This window comes from Poecile atricapillus, chromosome 9 (genome assembly GCF_030490865.1).
Source record: "Poecile atricapillus isolate bPoeAtr1 chromosome 9, bPoeAtr1.hap1, whole genome shotgun sequence".
Taxonomy (NCBI): domain Eukaryota; kingdom Metazoa; phylum Chordata; class Aves; order Passeriformes; family Paridae; genus Poecile; species Poecile atricapillus.
In genome coordinates, this window is record NC_081257.1 from 6,872,530 (window position 1) to 6,896,608 (window position 24,079).

Genomic DNA, 24,079 nt, shown 5'->3' on the forward strand with positions numbered 1-24,079 from the left:
ATGGACATCAATCATGACACCTGCACCATTTCCCTCTCACACCCACTCTCACCAGCACAGTCAGCCATGAGGTTTCTGTAGCAATAAAGAGAATTAACTGACAAATTCAGCTGCACCCAGCCCTCTGAGGACCCAGCTCCAGAGCTTGGCCATTGCACTGACAACTCCTCTTTCGATACCTGAGGCTGTTACTGAAGCAGCAGACAATGCAAACCAAGTAATTCAATATTTGGCTCCTGTGGATCACAAATACCCATCTGCTGACGTTCAAATTAAAGAGCCAAGCAAAAAGAAAGGGGTGTTGCTTTGTTTAATTTCCAGCACTTCAATAAAATCCAGGATCTAAACGTTCCCTTGGGGAGGTACAGTTGTAACTACATTGTTCACACTTAATTGCAAGCACTGAAAAAGTTATTTGGGCTTCTCCAACACTGAGCATTTTGGGTTTCATTCTTCATCTCACAGACAGCTCTGCTGGAGAGTTTGCTAACTGGGAACAACTGGAAGTGCATGCATTTCTGGAAGTGATGGACAGCTGGGAGGATAAGAGGAAGTTAGTTCAGCACCATTTGTTTAATTAAAAGTACATTAGGTCATATCTTGTGTAAAAGTTGACCATACAGCACTGTAGGATAGCATACATAATTTCTTAAAGTTGATTTTGTTTCTGATCATATACCACAACAAGGTACATGCATAAAATAACAACAAAAGGAATTAATTGCCAAATGTTTACTTTAATTAAACCTTTTAAATGATACACAGTACAATGTATCCACTACTTTGCTAAAATTCACAACAAAAGCAGGTTTCATGTTTAAAAATACTTTTCATAATAAATTCATAAATAGATGAAGGTAAAGTATAAAAAATTACCGTAGTATGCAAGCTTGCTCCCTTGTCTCCTCATATTCCAAATCATTTATTCAGTATTGTGATAAGAAAGATTAAAAGCAAAATAGTTACTGATGATTAGAAATGTACAGCCTGCATCTCCTGAAGAAACCTTGAAAAGCAACAGATTTGTCCTAGAAAATGCAGAACCATTTTAACACTGTTATCACCCAAACCCCTCAAATAATTTTGGAATGCAGTGAATGAATTCAATATGAATTAGAGATTTTTTTCCTTCCCCCAAGATGTGTGTGTGAGCCAGACTGGCTGGGATGCTCCCTGCTCTGGAGTTGTGGGGTTTTTACCTGTCAGATCTCAGCGAGTGAGGCACAGAAGAGGGAAAAGCTGGCTGACAGCACAGAGCACATCTGCCCATCAGAGATCTAAAACAGAAATCTTTAAAAACAGTTACAAAGAACTAAATTCACCTTCTGCTCAGTACATGCCTGTATCTATTTTCTGTCTGGCAGGCAGGACAGGGTCTGGTGTCCCCCACTGGCTTCCCCTGTTTTGGGAATGGTTTTTGTGTCTCACACCATTCCAACACAACAACAACTGTAGGGAACCCCTCATACTGCACCACCAAGCCCAATTAGCAAAGTTATTCTCCTCATCAGTATTACCACTCTCTTAAGAAAGTGTTTATTTTGTCAAGTATCAAACTACTTTTCACACTTTATCTATTTTAATATAATTTTTAAAGGGACAAATCTTACTTATGCACAGCATTGAAACAGGAAATCAACATGAAAAATGCAGAATAACCAGGATGCTCTCCCTTCACATTAATGATTTTTTTTTTTTTTCTCTGATAACTATTTCCCTTTAGTGCAAAACCACTTCCACACAAGTTTTGTGCTTTATTTGCAATGGTACCGAGATGCTTTTGAAGAGATTGGGAGGCATCTGTCTGCAGCTTTTGTGTCTGTGTCAATTCAGCTCTTGGCTCACTTTTAAGAAATGTCCTCAGGACAAGTTTGCATGCTGTGTGCAAAGGACAATCTTCCAAACCCTTGTTTTCATATATGATAGTTGAGGCACCCAAAACAAGCAAGAGCTCCACTTTTGGTGAAGCTCCTGGAAATCTATCAGTATTAGCTAACAGGAAAGCTATTAGTGGTTTTAGCTGGGCTTCATTTAGATTTTTTTCCCCCTGAAAAACCTCTTTCCAGTACTGTAAGAGGACTTCCCCTCTGTTCTTAAGTATTCTCATTTTTATCAAATTTTGCTTTGCAAAGCAAATGTTAGCAGGTTTCTGGGCCAGCACTTATTTGCTTTTATATTTACATAATTATAAATATTTGTACAAGTTCCATCCGTGATGATGGACTGGATGAGAAACTGGAGATAAAATTAGCTTGAAATCAATACAAAGTGTAACCAAGGCTCCTGGGAACCACATTTTGCTGATGATTTCATTTCAGTATTTGCCTCTGCATTCCACTCCCAAGTGCTACAAGGCAGAGATCAATGTCCCCTCCTGTGCTTTTGTAATATTTTTGCACACTTTGGTACTGCCAAAGAGAAATGATAAATACTAATGCAAATACATGATCAGCCAAGGGGATCTGCTTGAAAGCAATTACTGCACCATAGTCCTGTTAATGTTCAACTGGCAGTAAACAGATTTCTTGGCAAATGTTTATGCTGTGAACTCTGAACAAGCACTACTGAATTATTCACTGGATGTACATCAGTGCCCATTTATACCCTGAGAGCTGAAACTCAGGTTTTTACCCGTAAATCACAGGTTTATTGCTCCTCACTCTCTTCACTCCAGTATCCTTTTGGGTTCAATGGGGTTAATGGAGTTAAACCAACAATCTCCCTAATGCCTGAATTTCATAGCTGTGTGTAGTCCCAGGTTTGATAAAGTCTTCAACAGGGCAGTGAAAAGCTTTACATTTACTGTTTATTTCTGGTCAAGAAGCTCCCAGCCTAGGGGGCAGTGAACAAAGGAAGGGTTTGGTAATCAAAATAAACTTTAACTACTGACAGCCCAAGCACCACCAGCTGCTAACCTGAAAAATAAACCAGGTCTTCAGGTTTCTTCTGAAAAAAATGAAAATTAAAAATAAACCAGCTTCTTCTATTTCTTTTGTTCAGTTAGGAGGGCATGCAAACTTGTACTCCATTTGTTACAACACAGAAGAGCCAAGAGTTAAAAGACAAAACTGATTTAAAGCCACGCTTTTAGTTTCCTGCAGGAAACTGAAAACCAATTGGAATTGGTGCCTTCATTTACAGTACAGCAAACAATTCACTGCTGCTCTATTGCACATTTTCTGACTGAGCCAGACTGACCTGCAGACAGAGCCTCACCCTTCAAGCCTGGTTTAAGAGATACATCCAGGCAAATTGTAATGAAAAGTGTATTGCCTGGTCTAATTCTACTTATTCACTAAACAAACCTCAAAACAAAGAGGTTTAGGCTAGAATAGGATCAACAGTTCCTCAGTTCTTCATCTACTGTAAAAACACAATCATTCACTGGCTGCACTGGAAGCAGGATTTATGTTCATTTTGCTTCTTGTTCCAGTTTTAAGATGAGTTACTATGTAAACTACGGATTTCAGTCTGAGAAGTAGCAATACTGCTCTTAAATGCATGTGGATTTTTCTCATTATTAAATAATTTGGCACCAATCCTGCAGGCAGTGGGGGGCTGAGCTCATCTGGGGGTCCCTGTTCAAGCAGAACTGCAGGACCATGACCTACAGACATCAACTCTAACAGGTCAGGACAGAAAGTCAAGTGTCTGCAAATGTTCTGTACCTTAAGGATCTCAGCAGGAGGAAAAGCAGCCACCAGCACTGAGTTTTAGCTTGGACTGTCTTCACAGTTTCTCCTGAGAGCAGAATATAGGTTATACACTGACAATTCTAGGGTTTGGAAAATTCCCATTTTCATTCCCATTCCCAATTTCAAATCCCCAAATGTCTAGCTGGACACTTATTGCCTGCTATCTTTGGAAGTAAGAACATTCTGGAAAACTATCCAAAAACACTACCAAGTACTGCAGCTCAGCCTGCCCTTCTGTAGAAAATATCAGAATTGTGAAAACTATACTAGTTGAAAAACTTAAGGCCTTTTCATTCCCCCAACTATAAAATTTGAAAACTAACCCCTTAGATAGAAGCAAACAGGCTACAAAGCACACACTACTCCTCAGTTATCTACCTCACAGTTTAAAAAAAAACCAGAAAGATCAGAAAACGGTTTAGTATTTGCTACAGGAAGATGAATAGTATTAAAATTGGTATCCATTAGCCCTTTCCTAAATCTTCCTAATTTTCATGGCACTGGATATGTTGGATGACTAAACTGGTGCAGGCCTAGTAGCAAAACAATTCAAGTCCTTTTTGATCTGGATTTTTCAAAGAGTCAAGTGATTTCAAATGGGTGCTTTTTGAAAGTAACTCCTTCAAATTACCAGAATTGCTTGCCATTCCTGAACACCTTTGCTTTATCTGCAGAGTTAAAAATATTGCTGCCCCTGCTCTCTTTGCAAATACACTTTTGTAAGGTGCCTGAGAGTGTAAATGCAGAGGAATCCATCAGTACCTCAGCCACATCTACAAGAAACTCTACAGAGCTGCATCTGAAAGAACTGGATTATGAAATCTATTTTACTTTATGTAGATTTTGATCCACTGTGAAAGATTTTTCCTGCTGAGTGTTTTAAAGAAATGAAAAGCAACTGGTAACTTGTGTTAGGGAGAGGGGAACATTTGGGTACAAAGCTGGGAGGGATTCACTCAACGCTGGTTTTTCATAGCCAAGAAGTTGCAATCATGCAGTTCTCAGCTATTCTGAGGTCTTCTTTCCCATTATATGCCCATGTAGTACTTAAAAGAGATGGTTTAAAAAACAAAACCAATAAAAAAATCAAATCCACTTATGCCACTTATGCACTCTGGTAACACAACATCAAATGTTTGACCAGAATGAACCCTGTACTTGACCTTTAGGCACATGGCAAGAGATCTTGGCTACAGTCAGCTCAAGGTTTCTCCAGTTTCTCTTTCCAGTGGTGCAGGTCTTGAGTTGCGGAATGAAATGATGAGACCTGAGGGCAAAATCTCAGTGATGCTTCCACTTGGAAGAAGGAGCTATCACTGTGCAAACAGGAAATGAAATGCACCTTCTCTCTCCTCAAGGCTGTTTTAAATCACTGCCCCGGTCCAGCCCTGCTTGCGATAGCGCTCAGGCTGGTTTTGCTTTCTGTTAAAACACTAACTTCAAATGATAACAAAACCTGAGAGAAGCTCCCCCACCTGGGCCTGCTCCAACAGCAACTAGCAATTTATATGCCCTAGGACAGGTGACTGCTATTTGGTCCTGTCATCAAAATCTTGGCTATTATGACCCTTGAAATACCACTATCGAAGACACTGACACTTTCTGGTCACTAGTGGAGCGCTGAGGATTTGAGGAGACACTGTCAAGATTGCCTGTTCCAAAAGTGATCTCCTTTGCCACCAGACCCACGCTAAATGCTCAGACCTTTGGGTTTGTATCAGCCTCTTCCCCAACCAAATGTCTTCCCACCCCAAAATACCAAGTTCAAAGTAGTTTCCTTCCTTTTTGTAACTCGTATGAAGGTTACAGAAAATAAAATGGTGGGGACAAATGTTGAGTAAGTTTTTCAGAGGGTTTGACTTTTAGGACTATCTCTCCAAAGTCCCTTTTTAAAATTAAGACACCGAAGCAAACAGGATTGTGTCTAACTTCTACAAAATTGCTGGTTTCACAGGAGGAGGAGGAGAATATGGCTACCATGCTACTCAGCATTAGGGTGAAGCACCGTCTAAATTCCAGTAAAGCTAGGGATATCAGCTAGCTCTTATCAGCAACCACACCCCCAGCCTTCCACAACGTCTTTGCTGTCAAGCTTGATGCTGTCAGTGTTCTTCTCACTGAACATGGGCCCTCCATGCCTCATCATCAGCTCTGTGGCCATCTTCACAAAAGCCTCCTCCACGTTGCTGGAGTCCTTCGCAGAGGTCTCTATGGCACAGATGATGTTGTCATGGTGTTCAGCCAGGCTCTGAGCTTCTTCCAGCCGAACCTCTCTAAGGTCACTTAGGTCAGACTTGTTTCCTGGAAGGAAAGGGAACAACAGAGCGATTTATAAGGGCTTGTTTGTGTCACAGGAAGTGTTTGGCAGGAGGTTTTTCAAGGAAGCTGAAGAATTTCCATTCTGTCGATTCTCAAAATGTGACTGAAAAGGCTCTGACCAACCTGACTCCAGCCTTGCTCTGAGCAGCAGCTTGGACTGGATGATCTCCCCAGCCCTTTCCAACCTGTATTTCTGTATTACCCATAGAGAAAAAGTAACAGAAGAGAATAGGCTAGAAATTGAGGTTAAAACCATTCTGTGAAAACAGCAGACAGCTGCTGGTTCCTAGGGAAATCTAGAATGGTCCTGCTGTTGTCTTAGCAACTCTACAGGCCCCAAGAGCTGCATCTAAGTCCAAAACATTTGGGCTAGAAAGCAGAACTCCTAGCAAAGAACTGACAAACTCTGATTGTCTCAAAGTCCTTCCAAAAATCCCTGTCTGCTGAAGTGTGTGTGTGTTCCAACTCACCAAAATGCATCAGCTTGCTATGATGGAGCTTCCCTGAGCCCGATCTTTATGATGAAATGAAAAAGGAAAGGAAAAAGGAGAGGGGAGGAAAGAGGGGGAGAGGGGACTCCACAGCAGCTGTGCCTCAGAACTGGGAAATCCAGGGCATCCCAGTTCTCCACTAGATGAGATGCAAAGGATTCAAAGCTGTCTACTTCTTTTAAGAAATCAATCAAAGCAAAACATCTCTGCTTCCCTGAATCAGTTCTTCTGGTAAAATCTCCAATCGGGTCTGTTGCACACACCTTAACTTCAACCAAAACCAAAACCTTCTGGCCATATTAAACAAGCACTGGCATTTCCAACTCACCAATCAGTAACTGCACGATGTTGGAGCCGGCGTACTTCCTGACATCCTCGATCCAGCGAGGGATGGACAGGAAGGAGCCTCTCTTGCTGATGTCGTAGGCCAGGATGGCCCCGTTGGCGCTGCGATAGTAACTCTGTGTGATGGTCCTGAAGCGCTCCTGGCCTGCCGTGTCCCAGATCTGCAGCTGAGGGACACAGCACAGTGAGACACAGAGAGGACAGGACTTGATCCAACAGCCTTGATCCAAATCTCCTGTATGTGCAATACATTCTAGCCCTGTGCTGATCTAGCCTTTTGCTCATGTTTAGTTCTTTTGTCTAAGGATGAGAATATATGCTTGAGAACTTTGATATAAACATATAGATAATAATTACATATATATATGTAATCTATGGTGAGAACTTAGCTGCTCAAAGTTTGTACCTGAATCAGTTGGCACCCTGGTTTCCTGCCAGCAAGCTCCTTCTGTGGCAGATTTTGGAATTCTCTTCTGTGCCCAGCCCTACCCCTTTGTCACCCTCTGCAGCAGAACAAGGTGCCAGCCTTCAGCCAAGGTCACTTGGTGTCACTGAAACTACAGGTGGGTTTTGGCTACCACACTTCTCTGTGGTTCTGCCAGTTCTGTGACAGGGGCAGGAACAAAGGGAGCAGGATGTGGTCACATAATCTGAGAGCACTGATGCTGTTTTAGAAGGAAATACAAGACAATTTAAAGAATACAGATAAAAGGGTGTGTAAATGAAATGCCAGCAATCCTAGGTCTCAATAAAGTCAGCCAAGGATCTGGTCTGTCCAATCACCTGTCCTTTTTTGGGTGGTGAAACAGACATTATGTCTGGGCAGGAAGAAGAAATGCTTGGTTTATATACTTCTGCCTAAATCCAGCAGCATAAGAGTGATGAGTTTAGCATCAGAGTTTGAGTTCCCAGTATTAGATGTTCCAGAGGATTAAACCAAAGAATTCAGTGTGGACAAACACAATATCCTGCTCATAGGGAATTTCTTTGTAAATCCTGTTGTTTTATAGGTTGTCGAATGTCCTGGAACATGATGACTTATATTCCAGAATCTTGTAGTCTGAAGTAACTGGGGATGTTCTCATCCTCTTTATAAACCTCTAATTTTTTCTGAATCTTCCAAAGCTTTTGGCTTCACTATTTAGTCACAGCGAAACTAAAGAATTTCCTTCTATAAATTTATATTCTGTTGCACTTTCACTTCTCTATCCCCAAATGATAAATGGGAGACCACTGCTTGTCTTTTTGTGCCATTCCTTATATTCTGCATCTCCACTGAAACAGGACATAAGTAAATACTACTGGGGTTTTTAATCCTCCCATAGCGCAGACCTTTTATTTATGGTTTCCCCTCTCTCTGAACCCCCTTATTTTAAAGTGTTGTTGACAGCTTAACACAATGTGCCAGTTCTATTTTATACCAAATAATATGGAATAATTTTCTCCTTTTATTTCTTTTGCACAGTAGATTTTTCTTTGTGTCTTCTGACTCTGCTGCATTTTCGAGCAGCAAATTTCACTTTGGAAAAGGCTGTGCTGATAAGATCTCATTTCCTGTGCTAAGCAAGCATTCAGATCCCAGCTGATATATGTACAGCTGAAAAGGAATCAATCCAAGGAGAAAGGACTTCTCAGTTCTGGTAAGAGTATTCTCAGAGAAGGGACTGTAATGGACTCAGAAAACCACAAAGCCAATGGTTATTAATGCAACAGATAATGGTTCAGAGCAGTCAGCACTTACCAGGGACAAGGAAACTGGGGGCAGGTGTGTGGATGATCTCTGTACTCCAGTCTCCCACCAGACCTTTGTGTTTGTTAAATCTCAATACTTGATTAGGACAAGTGCTAGAAAAGGCTAATGATGATTACTCAGCTCTAGGGAAGGGCCTGAGGGATTCTGTGCATACAGACAAATTGGAAATATTCGATTTAAAAAATAAAATTGTTTTCTCTTATATTTTTCACGTGGTGTAAATAAAAGTGCAGAGTGACTGAGTTAAGAACAACTCCTCCTCCAGTTTGGAAGATTGAAAACCTTGTCTTGTCACATGGTTTGTAATTTGAATAATGTCTTACATCATTAAGAATGCACACTGTAGACACAGCAAGGAAGTATTATGAACCAGATTACTTCATGTAAAGCAAGTTGTATTTCTAAAGGAAAAATACAGCTAGTTTGCTTGACAGCATCTTTAGAAAAGTCTAAGAAAAATATTTCCATGTAACATTAATCAGTCTGATATATGGTTAAAAATATAATTTAAGTAGTTACAAAAATACCAGTTCTGATCCTAAGTAAACCTGTTTTCTCCAGCATGTCTACAGAGATATTTCACGGAATTCTACAGAAAAAGAACCATGACAACTTTACAAAAACACCAATCACAACTACAACTTTCACCAGCTTGTGCACAGCAAAAGTTTTATATAGTATTTCTGTTAAACTATATTTATAAGCATGTAACTCTTGACAAAAAGTAACAATTTAAAACTCTTTGGGGAAAAAAAATGTAGTCTTACTATTTACCATTCCAAAGGCCCTCAGTTTAAGTTAAAAGTTAAATACCAAAAGGACTGTACTAGCCACAGGTTACTAAAAAATATATGCTCATGTATTCTTCTGTATAGACAAGTATGTATATACATATATATATGTATACAAGTGTATGACATGTGTTGTAAATGACACAAAGTTCTTAATTGTTTATTTCCTCGATTTAAGTGCTTCAGCTTTGTAAATAACTTGGTGGTAGCGACATCTGACACCCAGTAACCTTTTAAAGCGGTTCCTGATTTTGTAATTACTGGCAACTCCTTTGGAGTAAGAAAGACAGAGAAGTTGGGATTGCTGGAGAATTGTGCTGGATTCAATTGAAACTAATAATTAAAAACACCTATGAAATCAGAGATTGGTGGCAGGCCTTCAGGGGGACCACTGCTAGGAGCAAAAGAGAACAGGGCAAAGAACAGGGAATACATATTCATTGTTCAGAAGGAATACGGCAGAGTAAAGGAGCCACCTTTCTTGTGCTAATTGCTTCACTGTTTTCACTCATTTACTCACAAAAGCTGGTTATTTTGATCTGCTCTTAGCTTTGAACTTTTTGGACAGCCACACTATTCAGGGTGGCACAGAAAGGACAGTGAGAGACACCAGAAAAAATCTGAAACAAAGAGTGTTTCAGTTAGATGCAAGGAGGAAAACACAAGGTGGTAAAATTCATGGAGGTTCTCTGGAAGATCATTCTGGGATGTCTGCTCAGTCTTACAGAAAGCAGATTTTCAACCACAGAGATAGACAAAATGTTGAAGCTGGTGTGTGACAGGTTGGCCAAAGAGCACAGTAAATGTTCATTACCAAATGTGGCTGCTCCTTGCATTGATAAACATATTGTTTATCAAAGGTTAATGCTTAACAGATGGCCCCAAGACACATGAAATAATTTCTCCCTCCCTTACTTGCTACATAATTTATTAAGTACTTTCCTAATTCTTCTGAAGTATCACAGGAGTTCAGGTGTACTTTTGCTTGTGGAGCAGCATAAATAATGACTGAGGGCATCCTCCAGCTGATACCTTCCTTTATAAAAACAGAAATGTCACTTTTGGAGTGATATTCCATAAAATTTCCCAGCAGTGAAATACTGGATCTAAAGACTGTGCTAAATGAATCTTAACCAACTGTGTCTGACTCCTGTCATCTCCAATGGCAAACAATAATATACATTCCTGTAGGCTGGCAAAACACAACACTTGCTCCTAAAAACACTTATTGAAACAGCCTTGCAATTTAATCCACGCCATTTTTGCCAAAAGCAACATCTCTGTGGCAGTGTATTTCAATTTAAAGTGATATTCATAGACAGGACAGTCAAGATAAACTGCTCCATTCAAATGTTTCCCTACACAGTTTTCAGAGAATGAGGAATCTCTCTATTTTGGGAATGTAGTGTTCTCATTTGCTCCAGGTTATGAGTGTCAAAGGAGTTGACAGAGAGCTACATTTTCCTCTGGATATCAAAGACTATTGCTTCCAACAGCTCTGCTTTTATCTGTGAAGCAAAGTTATTAAATCCCCAGTCAGGAGACAAGACAAGTCACAACTTTTTATCACTGGCAATTTGGCCAGATCATGACACAAAAGTATATTTTGGGCCATTCTGAAAGGAATTCACAGCCATGAGGCCTGAATCAAAGCCAATAATCTTGATAACATATGGGCTGAAAAAGCTTGTAAATGAAGAAGTGCAATGGTACATAAAGAAGTACTTGTTGTAAAAGGAATGTGTTTTCAACTGTTCTCTTCTGCTACTTTCTGAAAGTTATACTGAGGGAGAAAAACTGTGGCACAGAGGAAAAAACACTTTAAGTAAAACACTATGAAATGACAGCATAAAGTAGACATTAAGGACAATTAATCAGCTCACAGGAAGTAATCCATCAAAAGAAAAATACTTTTGTTATTACTAACCACGATTTATGGACCTGGACTTAGGAATGTCCTTGCCTATCATTATGTAAAATCTCGGTTCCAGCATTTTATAAATATCTTTTCTTACAGTGACATAACAGTTATAAAACATTTTTGTTCTGTTTACCAGATTTTTTTCCTATCACTCAAAGAACAAGTAATTATTTTATCAACAGGACTTTAATCACTATGCATTAAGTGATTAACACCACTTTTAAACACTTTTGAGTCATTAACAAGACCAACTTTTGGGCACTACAGGCTGTACTCCAGGATTTAGCCAGCTAGGGAGGATTTCTTTGGAGAAAGCAGCATGCATCAATTTCAAACAGCATGTACTAGAACATTTCTTTAAATTAAGACAGCCTGCAGACATTTCATAAAGCTGATCTCTTTCTATATGAAGTTTAGTCAGCTTCAGCAGCTGATGAAACAGCAGTGTGTGGAACACCACGTGAGACACTTGACAGAATACAGCTTCAACGTGCAAGGAAAGACCCAAGTTTCATAAATGATTAAAAAAAAAAAGCTATTTGCAGCACCTTTACCATCAGTATTCCAACAGGCATCTTTTCATCATTTTTATCAAAAAAAAACCCCAACAAATCACATCAAAAGAAAGTGAGACCTAAAATCCTTGGGTTCCAAATATTTCAGAAACATTATGTAACTGTGATGGGAACACTTGAAGTTTGAAACAGAAAGGGGCACATTTAACCTTAAATTGTTTATTTCAATCACAAAATAAGTGTTGTTGGGTTGCAACAACCTCAGCCAGACTAAAAATTAAGTTTAGGCCACTGGGGAGGTGGAACAAGTAGCATTCAAGAGCTCCTTTTTTAGTTTGTGGGGGTTTTTTTGGTAGATATTTTGTTTTGAAGGAACTTCTAAAGCTGAGCCTCTGAAACATTATAAAAACAGGAATTTTCTGATTCCTTCACCATTTGCTAAATAGAAAACAATACTGTCTTGAGTACCATAAACCCCTAACGAAATCAAAGCAGCAGACAACTGCCTGTCCCACTTTTGTGAGGCAAGAAGTGCAAGTAGTGTGTAAGCTCAAAAAAGTCTAAGAAAATGCTTCCTTATTCCCTGTTTCCAAGAGCATGCTGAGCAAACCTAACCCAGGTTAGATGGGCTGCTCTGAAATCTCAATCCAACTGGGAAAATCTGATTTAAACTTCACACACAGCCCACACCTTAACAGACCAAACAAAAACAAACTACCAAAAAAAAACCAACAAAAAAAAAACAACCCCAAAAAAACCAAACCAAAACCAAAAAAACTCAAAGCAAATGCTTTCATATTCAGGCTGTGTCCCTAACTCAGCAGCTGACAGAAGCACCTGTAAGGTAAATCAGCAAGAGTGTTGGATTAATTTTCCTAAAGTAATACTTAAAATACTCTTCTTCAATATGTGCATTCCTCTTTTTTTTTCCTAAGTGGAAGCACTGAACAACCCAAAGAAAAAGATAAGCTTCAAGACCTTGCACTTACTTGTTTTGCATAAAATACTAAGAAATAACACACAGGTTTTGTTACAGACAGGCTACAAATCCAGGACTATTGAGGTGTGAGTAGTGACAGTATGAAAAAGCACACCTAGGAAGTTTAGCTAATTTCCTGGGATACTCCTGAAGTCCCTGGCACCAGGAACAGACACATTTATCACTTTCTATGTGCTCAGCATTTAAACAGAGGCAGGTTTCCACCTTAAAGCAGAACCCCCCACTCCTCATTTGCCAGAGAGTCTGGAAGAGGCACTGACAGCTCAAAAACCGCAGGAAAAAACCTCAGACAACCTGAGTTTCCTTTTCAGCTCCTCAGCCCCAGCCAGACGTGACAGGGAAAGGTGTGACACTAACAAGAAAATAAACACTGCTGCAGGGTGTGGAACTGTAAACTCCTCTTTTCCTAAAAAATGCCAGCCTTCATTTCTTCTGTCTTCTGCAGCCTTTTCACTTTAATATTCTGGTCACCTAAGTTAATTTATAAGAAAAAAACCAACAGAGGACTTTGACACCTACTTTGGTAAACACAGCCCAAAACTTAACCGCATTAGTGTATTTATGTGTCACTAAAAGCTTTACAGTTCCATCACCTTTCTGCAGGCAGTGACTGAATCCAATGCTTTTTACTCCAACCGGGGGGAGGATAGTTATAAGACCCCGTTCTGGAGGGGCTGGTGAAGGGATTGATCCCAGTTTGAAGCACCATTGTTAAAAGCACCTACTACAAACCGCAGATGCCTTAAACATTTTCTCCCCTGTTTACTTGCACTCACTCCTGTGTTCAAAGGGTGAGCACAGTTGTAGGGAATCTGTGCCACTGAGAATCTGAGCATAGATCACTGGGTATATGCTCTAGGCTCTTTCTAACCCTAACAACCAGCTGACTTCCTCTAGCTTAAAAAAAACCCCCAAAAAGGTCAAATTTAGAGTTTATTGGTTCTAGAAAGAAGAACCGTAAAAACGGCACTTCCTGTGACACCCTGTAAAACAGTGTCTTAAGATAATAACATGCCTAATTTAGGAACCTTCTCTCAATCTGCTCGTTCCACATCCCTTTCTGGAAACACGACAGTCCAGCTGAGCTTTCTTCTGCCTTGTGAGCAGAGCGGGGCCAGGAAGGAGCCCGAGGCGAGCGGGAGCCGCTGCAGCAGCGCAGGCCGGGCTGGGGCAGCCTTTGCCCCGGGGCCCGGGCGGGCCCGGCCCGTTCCTGCGCTCGGTGCCTCCGGCCCGCCGGGCTCCGGCAGCCGCTCCTCCTCGCCCAGGGCCCCGGCTGCGGGCACGGCCCGAGCCAGCCCCGCCGGGCCCGGCGCCGCTCACCTTCACCCGCTTGCCCTGGATCTCCAGGCTCTTCATGGTGAAGTCCACGCCGATGGTGCTGCCCTGGCGCTCGGAGAAGGCCCCGGTCTTGAAGCGCTGCACCAGGCAGGTCTTGCCCACGCTGGCGTCGCCGATCAGCACCAGCTTGAAGAGGAAATCGTAGCTCTCCTCGGCCTCGGGGCCGGCGCCCAGCGCGGCCGCTCCGGGCATGGCGGGGCGCGCTGCGGCCGAGGGCAGCCGGCTCTGCGCAGCGCCCGCCGCCCCGGGACCGCCTCAGGACCGCCCGGGGACCGCCCCGGGACCGCCCCGGGACCGCCTCGGGACCGCCCGGGGACCGCCCCGGGACCGCCCGGGGACCGCCCCGGGACCGCCTCAGGACCGCCTCGGGACCGCCCGGGGACCGCCCCGGGACCGCCTCAGGACCGCCTCGGGACCGCCCGGGGACCGCCCCGGGACCGCCTCGGGACCGCCCCGGGACCGCCTCGGGACCGCCCGGGGACCGCCCCGGGACCGCCTCGGGACCGCCCGGGGACCGCCCCGGGACCGCCTCGGGACCGCCTCGGGACCGCCCGGGGACCGCCCCGGGACCGCCTCAGGACCGCCTCGGGACCGCCCGGGGACCGCCCCGGGACCGCCTCAGGACCGCCTCGGGACCGCCCGGGGACCGCCCCGGGACCGCCTCGGGACCGCCCCGGGACCGCCTCGGGACCGCCCGGGGACCGCCCCGGGACCGCCTCGGGACCGCCCGGGGACCGCCCCGGGACCGCCTCGGGACCGCCTCGGGACCGCTCAGGGACCGCTCAGGGACCGCCTCAGGACCGCCCCGGGACCGCCCGGGGACCGCTCGGGGACCGCTCGGGGACCGCCTCAGGACCGCCCCGGGACCGCTCAGGGACCGCCCGGGGACCGCCCCGGGACCGCCTCAGGACCGCCCGGGGACCGCCCCGGGACCGCCCGGGGACCGCCCGGGGACCGCCTCGGGACCGCCTCGGGACCGCTCCTGCTCGGCACGGCCGCGGCCGGGCTGTGCCGGCTCCGAGCGGGGATCGGTCGCCGAGCGGGGATCCGTCACTGCCCCGGGCACACCCGGAGCGGCCGCAGCTCCCCCGTGTCGCGGTCCGAGCACCCGAACCCGTCATGCGAGGGCCCACAGGCGGTGCTGGTGCTGAGCCATGGATCGCTGTCCGGGCAGAGAATGTGCACCCGCAGCGCTCCTCCGCATCCTCGCTGGAGTGGCGGATTTCTTGCTGTGTTCTGCGGGTTTTGTGTATTCCTCTTGCAGAAACAAACAGGTGCAGTTGCCACTGAGCCTTCCGGGAAGTGCCGCTGGCTTGCCTCGCTGGCTTTTCGTTTTCAGGTCTCAGCAGGGTGTGGTTTGTTCCCACAGGCACAGGCCGAGGCTCAGGGCTGTGTTTTTTCACCCTTGCGAGGTCCTGTGCTGCTGAGAGATGGCTTTAGAGATGTTGACATCCAGCTGCGTGTCTGACACAGGCACATGGATATGTGTGACTGTTACATCGCAAACTGCTTCTGCGTATTAAGGTGAATATATCTCAAGATATATTGTTTTAACTGCTGTCTGGGTTATCTGCAAAGCAAAGTGCTCTTGAACACGTACTCTCCTTTAGTTTACGTGGAAAATCAAGATGTTAATAAAAATAAGCTTTACTAATTGGGCACACTGACAGAGCACATTTTGTCATTCTGTTCTTTGTACCAAAGATCAGCTGAGTTCCATCCTCATTGTTTCAGGTTATAAAATTGTGAAGTGAAACTGTTATATGGCAAAGAGTGGGAGTTAAATTGTGCCGTAGAGAGTTGTGCAGGAGAAGAGCAACCTGATTATCTCTGAGCCAGCACAGCCAACCAGGCCAGCTTGGCATGAGTTGCCTCTGAAATCAGTCTGGTTTTGGGTGGCTCCATGATTATTCTTCTTCAGATGTGGGTATCTATTTCTGGTGATCCATGGTTACCTTCCAGCCTAGAGCAGAGGTTTGAGTTCTCAGTCAGGCTGGACCAAAGGCTTTCTGTTCCTGCAGCTCTGAATTAAGCAGGACACTGCATCCTTGGATATTGATCAGCCAGGACAGAAAAGGTGTTAAAGAGATAATAAGACATCATTGTGTGTATGCTTTCATGCTAATTACATTTTCAGAGCTGAGAAAAAACACTTGTTAGTGTTAGTTAGGAGGAATCATTGCTAGAGATGTTAGTCTTTAATATTTATAATTAATTTTATCTCATCATTTTAATGGAGAACTAAAGGTGCTACTTCTGTGAACATAATTATAAATCAGGGTTTTCATTATCCTTGCTAGATTTTTCTATTAGCTATTATTGTTGCTGCTTGTAATCATGAGCCTTTAACTGCTTTTAAAAAAAAAAATTTCTCCAAAAAAACCCACAAATTATCACATTATATTATCATGCTTATGTGAGGGATCTGTGATGAGCTCTCTCGCATTATGAAAGCTGTAAGTAGTGATTTGAGTGTTAAAATATTTGGTTTTCTTTGATTAATCCTCAGACTCCATTGGGGTTAACACCTGTTTCATGCAAAGAGCAGGAAAAACAAAATGGGTTTGAGTCAATTCCAAATTGTATCTGGCTGTATTTGAGAGTGATTCATCAGAGAAGAGTAGAGAGTGCTAGAAACACTCTGTAGTAGTCTCTTACCCAGTTTTACCTAGAAAGCAGTACTAAAACCTGGGAGAAAACCCCCTAAACTGGCCTTAGTTTCCTGTTCTCTCAGTTCCACTGGGGAAGTGAAATTTCAGCTCCACCAAACTGAGCTGCAGAGCCTTGGGTGCAGGTGGAAGGTTGTTGGCAATTTCCACAATGGATTTGGGGGTTAGGACCGGGTTATTTTTCAAAGCTGGAGACTTGAAGTTAAAAAGGAGATTAAGTTCTGACCTTCTGAATGAACGTCTACAGTGATCTCATATGAAACAGAAAAACCACAAGGAAGATCCTAAAATCTGCTCTCCACTCTCCTGCAGCACTGGAGGAGCTGAGGGCAGGGGTTCCAAGTAAGTTCTGAAACTCTCTGAGGACACACTGAATTTCCTGAATTCTCTGCAGTAGCAAGCATTCATTCCCTGTGGCTTCCAGAGGGAATGTAGAACAATCACTAAAATTGTTCACGAAAACCAAGATGACTTGATTTATGGCTTGGTGGGCACGCTGTTTATACTGTGTTCCAAGAGACATTTTCCAGCAAATTTCAACATTTTCTATTGATGTTGTTTGATGTTAATGCTCCTTTCGTGGTACAGCCTTTCCCTGGTTAGATTTTGGTTAAGAGGAAATGTTTAAGCATCTGTAATTCTTGATATAATTTAATTTAATATAATTTAATATAATTTAATGGCCTGCTGATTTTGCAGCTGAGTCAGCTGGAATGGACTGAGTTCTTTCAGACTACAAAAGCAGTGATATATTGTAATTTCTTTTTAAAGACAGCTATTTGTTAAATATTTAAAGATCACCTTTTATAATAAATATAATATATGCAAAGTAACAACTTATTTGGGTTTTGTTTTTTTTTTTTTTAAAAAGTATGTATGGGAACCATGCTCCCATACTCAGCATTACCTGAAATAGCCCCATAGATTTGATGCATAAATTCTTACTCATGCATATTAAATCATGCATGCTCTATGGCTCTTGAGTTTCTCAAAGCAAACTGCTCTTGTTCCAGTCTTATATTATTTTTAATATTTTGAGCTTTCCTTCTTGAGGAGGGTTTGTGTTTACAGGAGAGACAGCATTTTGTCCTCTCTGTGGATGGGGTGTGGAGCTTTCAACTCACAAAGGGCTGACACAAATGGATGGGTGTTTTGAAGCCCATCACCAGTGAACAGATATTTCTGCTGTACAGGAATACAGGAATTCCTGCTGGCAGCCTCTCTTCCCCATCGTTGTGTTGTGTGAAGTGGGGAGCAGCACATGGATAGAGATGCTCTTTACGGTAATGGTAAGAATTGTGTTTAATTGAGAAGTTCGACATTGTTACAGTGGGGTTTTCCTTATGTGCTCTTTTCCACACTCAAACATTTGTCCTTCCGAGCAGCAGTGGTCCCAGCAGCTGGAGAACTCCTGGAATCTCAGAAACTGATGTCACTTAGACGTATTCTAGCAGAAATTTTGCCTCTGCCTGGTGTCCTTTTTCTGTAGTAGTGCAGGTGGCAGCAGAACTGTCAAGTTATAAGGAAATAACTAGCAAATAAACAGGGATGAATTTGGCACCCAAAACTTCTCCCACCAAGGATTTGTATTGAGTACATCTTCTAAGCCTGCAGAGCCTACCCTTGCTATGGGAAAAACTGAAAATCTCCCTCGTGGTGACTCCTAGCAATGGAACAGTTTCTGTTCTGCAGCTGTTCAGCAAAGTGTGTGACTTTGTCATGTGTGATGTGTTCCTCACCCTGCACAGGTGTCCCGTTTGTTACCAACCAAGTTCCAGAACAAGCTGGGAATAACAAAAAAAATTGTAATTGTATTCATGAAGAGGCGTTTTGAATGTTAAAAACTATCAGCTATTTCCAGTTCCTTTCAGATGACTCAGTTGTGGAGACTGGCCTCTGTCATTTGAAATACAACATTCACATTCACAGCTTAATCATCTTCTGAACGAATGAAGTGCAAATCCTCCTCTGCTTGGCTTCTGGAGGCCTTTATCAATCTCAGTCACCCATCCTTTTTTCCTTGTCTGTGCTCTCTAGAGGATGAAGGGCAGTCATGGCACACAGGTTTTATCTCACAGGGCCTGAGGACACACACACACACTTCAGAGCCATGGCAATTACAGAACTGATTTCTTAAACTCGGCTGCTAATCAGTCTCAGACACTAAAGAGTGGCTGATGAAACTAAACCCCTCGGTTTATGTGGCCTCACAGCCAGTCCAGTCCCCTTGTTTTGGGGATCTGTGCAGTTCCCTGGGCTCCTTGCTGACCTGCATCACCTGGTTGGAGCTGCACCATCAGGAGTGAAGGGTCAGGGAGTTTTTGGGTACCTTTAACAGCATTTTCACCCACCAGGATTCCTGCCTGGCATTTCCAGTGCAGCCAGTCCCACAGAGCAGCGAGGGTGCACATGAACTGGGATTTACCAGCTGGCCTGAGGCTGCATGTCCATGAAATACTGCACAAAGTGCTAAAGACTCAGTAAAGACACATCTGGAAATCTGCAGCATCTGCTGGCTCTTTATTCTTTTCATCAGACATCCTAAAATCTGGGGTTTCATTTTCCTTGTGTCTGTTTGGGATCCCCTGATATTGTCACAATAGCTGGATTTTTTGATGGTAACTTTTCCCCAGTACAGATTGCTGAGGGAGCTCAAGTTGTTTTAATATATTTGGGCCTTTTAAGAATTATGGTGTTGCACTTCAGTTAGGTAGGGGAACAGCAGGGGAAAAGACCCACAAAGGGATTTGATTTCATTATTTTGTTTTACTTAATATACTTTTTTGTTTTACTTAATATATTATTTTGTTTTACTTAATATACTTTTTTCCTTTTTTGTTTTATTGCACTTTGATGGGATGAAGCCATAGTACAAAGATGTTAGTCTAATTTGAATTTATATCAAAGTTCATCATCACTTCAGGAAAACAGAAGAAATAAAGCCTTTGTCAAGTTTCAGTGTAAATATTAAGCTGTGACTTTGGCAGTTGTAGTAGCAGAAATTTCCAGACTCGTCTAAAAATGATTAATCACAGTGAAGAAAACAAATGGAGATTGTATTGCCCAGTGTCCAGAATTATTATAACTCCAGGTTTCTGCCAGTAGAAAACAATTTATGTCTTACACCTTCAGACACTTCAGAACAGAAAATTTGTATGGAAACTCTGGGAAGAGCTGGCAGTAATTGGCAGCTTGTTTGGAAAATCTCAGCCCATCACTGAGGCCTTGTTAAGGGTGACAAACTTCAGGGAACTTCTGTCCCTGTCGGATTTAGCAGCCCCTAGGTGCCAGTGCTGGTCCAGTTTCAGAGCAGCTGGACAAAGCAGAGACTGGGGGCAAAGAAATCCCTCTGGGGGCTCTGAGTTTTTGCTGTGCACAATTTGTGTCCTTTCATTGCCCCTTTCCTTCGGGTTGTAATTGCTGCTGGTTTAGGATTTGTCTTTCTGTAACCCAGCTTTGGTAAATGCATCTGAACATTAAATTACTGGGGTTTGCAGTGTCCTTGCAAACTCAGGGGAGTGAAAAATGCCCTCGGTTCGAAATGCTCTGCTGCCTTGAGGGCAAACTTTGGTGGCCTGGCCATTGCCACAGCCTCCATCTGCTGTGCACCGCTGCTGATGGGAGAGGATTGCAAAAATCGATTTTATTTGGATGTGTCAGGTTCCAGAGTCCTTCTCTGTAAGAGGCAATCTATGAATCCTTGTCAAAAAACAAATTATTAGTTAAGAGGTAAAACCGTTTTGACTCCTGAAGAGGAGACAAGAAGGATGATTCAAGGAGAAAAGGGAGGCTGCAATCCATCCCTGCTGACACTCCCTTCCCTAGAGATAAAGGTCATTTAAGAAAGGCTTTATTTGAATTTTTTCCCCTTGGACTAAGATTAAAGTTCTGTATTTCTGTAGCCCTATTCTTTCAGAGTATTCTGAGGGAAGAGGTTTCAATCCACTTTTCCCAGGGAATGTCTTGATGCAAAACCAGCACCATTCAATTTAAATAACTCTAGATTGCTCGAGAGCTGGATGCTTGCTGGTCAGACAAGCCAAGCCAAATGAAATCTGAGAAAAATTCTGTCAGGCACATCCCATTTCTTTTGCCACAAATGAAGATGCCAGGTCAGGCAGAAGCTGTGACATCACTTGGGATAAACATTGGGAAGTGCTGCTGGGGAAGAGGCCACGTCAGGAGTAAATTGCCCCTGGGAAGTATAAATAAGTATAAATAGCAGCCATGTGGCCATTATGCAACTGCAGCAATTTGTTGTCACACACCCATTATTGAGTGTAATCTGAATTTCATTGGAGTCAATGTAGTGGCAAAATATTTACGTGGGTTCCAGCAACAGAGCTGCAGCACTCTGGGAAATTGTTTTGTGCTCTGGAGAGAAAAGGCATTAAGATAAATAAACTAAGCATTACAGTAAACTTAGCACCATCAAAGGAGCCATTAGGTAGGAACTGTTAGCATCTCAGTTTCACTTGTTGGCAACAAAAGTAAAATCCTCTCATTCAGTGTAAATCATAACATGCAAGTGTGTGGACCTTAAGAATCCAGGAACAACAGAAGTTTTGTGAAGCCTCAAATTCTATTTTAATAATTCCCCAAAGAGTGCATTTAGGGTGCATAAACCATCATGAGAATGAATGTGCATTGGTTAATTAATTTAGAATACAAGAGTGGCAGTACAGACCAACCAATAACCTGTTTCATTGCATTCTGCATGTATTTTGTACATTGAATTAGGGTTTAGTTCTTACAGTTTCTGTTTACTAGTTCAAAAATAGGAGAAATTTCCTGTTCACCTGAGGGAATCCCTGTTTTTTTCTTGTCCTATTAGGCTAGGAATAGTCTTGGTTTTCTGCTGTTTGAAACCTTTTCTTGGGCGAGTTTTTATCTTTTTATTGGACGAGTTATTCTAGTAGTTTTTAATGCAGTTCCATATCTGGTCAGTGCAAGCAGAAGGTATGCAACTAATATGGAAAATTACTGTCATTATGTGACATATCTCCTATGACATAGCTGGGGTTTAACTGAACAGAAATAAATATTTTACTTTGTATTACTCATTTTCTGTGTAGTTAAATTCTTTGTAAGGGACCACTAAATCTGAATCCTTAAATTCACAGCTAATTAACCAAATGATAAATACAGAACAAGCTGGTTAATTTTGCAGTGTATTTTGTTCCTGAGAGCAAAGCTGTGCTTAGTCTCTGAGCACAATGAATTTAGTGTGAATGGATTTTACGTAGGTTGCTGAGCAAACCTTAGGACAGGTTTACAGTCAAAATCCTCTCAGGTTGGATATGAATGTAAGCCCATCAAATCTACTTCCTACACTCACACTTATGAGAAGACTGTCAGAACAGAAAAATGCCATGTACCCACCTCATGGAGCTGCCCAGAGCTCCTGGGAAAGGCTGGGCTCATTCTCAAAGCACGTGAGACTCCAGGGTGAAAAAAAAAAAAGTTTTCAGATTTCTTCCTCTTTGCTTCATGGGGGAAAAAAAGCTGTTGAGTACACCTAGATCTCATTCATCATTTAACCTTCACCTGCAGGAGGTGGGATTGAAACACATGAGAAATGTATGTTCTTAAAATACCAACATCCTTAGAACATGGGACAGGGTGGAAATCATGCAAATGCAATGACTCCACAGCAGTGGCAGGTACTTTTTAGTGAAAACATTGCAGTTTTTCCTCTGAATAAGCATCTCTTCTAAAACAACTTACATCACAGGCATGCACTTTTGCTTCTCCTTTGCAAGGATATGCTTGTGCCAGGGCAGGAGGGCTCAAGCTGGCTCCATTCTCCAAGCCATGTCATTTCCTACACTATCCAGGTGCCCAGCCCTCCCTGGCAGTGGCATTTGGATTGGAGCTGCTGGCAGTTGCCATTGCCCTGTGCAGGCAGGAGGAAGGTATTATAAAAATAAAAATAAAAATTATATATATTGAAAAGCAGACATATCAAGAGTCCATGGCAATGCCACTATTTTTCCCACTTAGCTCCACGCTTGGCATCTTTTGGGCAGCTCCTCCCCAGGCTGCCCTGCTCCTGCTGTGCTTTTGCAGGAGCTCCGGTGACCTCAGCAGCTGCTGCTGCCCAAGGGCAATCGTGCTGCTGCTTTCTTTCTGGATTTGGAAATTCTTCTGTATTATAAACAAGCAGAAGTGCTTCAATTCTTTCAATTCTGGTGCAGGAAAGAGTATTTGCAGCTGATTTCAGCAATCAGCCCCAGAGTGGCTGCACCCAGAGGAAGGACATCAGTGATGCAAAGCCAGACAGTGGGACTCCACAAGGCAGAGCCACTTCTATTGGGCAGAGCTGAGCTGTTTTATTTTATTGGGCAGAGCTGAACTGTTTTATTTTATTGGGCAGAGCTGAGCTGTTTTATTCAGCCTGCTCTCAGCTGAGACAGAATGGTTCCTAGGGAATGAGCTGCCTTGTGTTTCAGGGAGCTCCAGAGCTGCCTGTTAGCACATGGATCATAATAATCACGTTCTGTCAGGATGGTGGCCCTGCAGCACAAAGGAGAGCAGCATTTTGTGATGATGGAGCCTTGCAAACTGCTCTGCTGCCTGAGCTCAAACAACAGACCTAGAATAAACTCTGAATTCAGCCTGGCAGAAAGCAAGCAGGAAGCTGGACAGAATTCAGCTTGAGCAATGCTGTTTGCTCCAGTGTTAACAAAATGTAGAGAATTCATAGGCAAAAAGGTGATTCACATCTCGTGCTATTTAATAAATGAAACCTGCAAATATTCTTCATGTTAATTGAGTTTCAGTCTACACAGAACTGCTGTTCACACAAACCTTCTCTGTGTGCTACAGTGAAGTTTTGGGCAATAACAATGACCACTCCTGCCCAGTGTGGAAGCAAACCTCCTAACTTTTTATTTTATTTTATTTATTATCATCCCAGCAGTCACACCAGTGTTCCCAGACTGTGCAAGCAGACAGCCACCAGTTTGCCCCTTGCAGGCAGGAAGGATGCAGTGACACTTTCTGGGGTGTTCCAAACCCATTTTGGGAGTGCTGCTTGCATGTTTCATTTTGATAGCTGATGTATTTTCCTGCATTTGCACATTGTTAGCAACTGTGGTGTTTTTTGTGCAGTTTGATGGAGTGTGTGGCTTAAGCATGACACAGTGGCTCTGCCAGATAAACACTGAGTGTTGCTTTTGAGCCCTCAGTCAGCTCCATCTGTCCCCTTCGCAGAGGGTTTTTTTCCAGATAAAACCCAAA

The 24,079-nt window shown here is 43.0% G+C and overlaps 1 protein-coding gene across 2 annotated transcripts; it reads right to left on the bottom strand.

Annotated features, from left to right (window-relative positions):
* Positions 1-721: 721 nt before the first annotated feature.
* Positions 722-14,452, bottom strand: RAB43 (RAB43, member RAS oncogene family). 2 transcript variants are annotated; one of them, XM_058845070.1, is made up of 3 exons: positions 14,151-14,452; positions 6,834-7,011; positions 722-5,996 (listed from the first exon to the last, which is right to left on the bottom strand). In XM_058845070.1, exons 1-3 carry the CDS (start codon positions 14,358-14,360, stop codon positions 5,743-5,745), a joined length of 642 nt encoding a protein of 213 aa, XP_058701053.1. In that variant the 5' UTR covers positions 14,361-14,452; the 3' UTR covers positions 722-5,742. The 2 variants fall into 2 exon arrangements, with proteins under 2 accessions (XP_058701053.1, XP_058701052.1); XM_058845069.1 differs by having other exon boundaries at positions 6,834-7,017; positions 14,151-14,450.
* Positions 14,453-24,079: the final 9,627 nt, after the last annotated feature.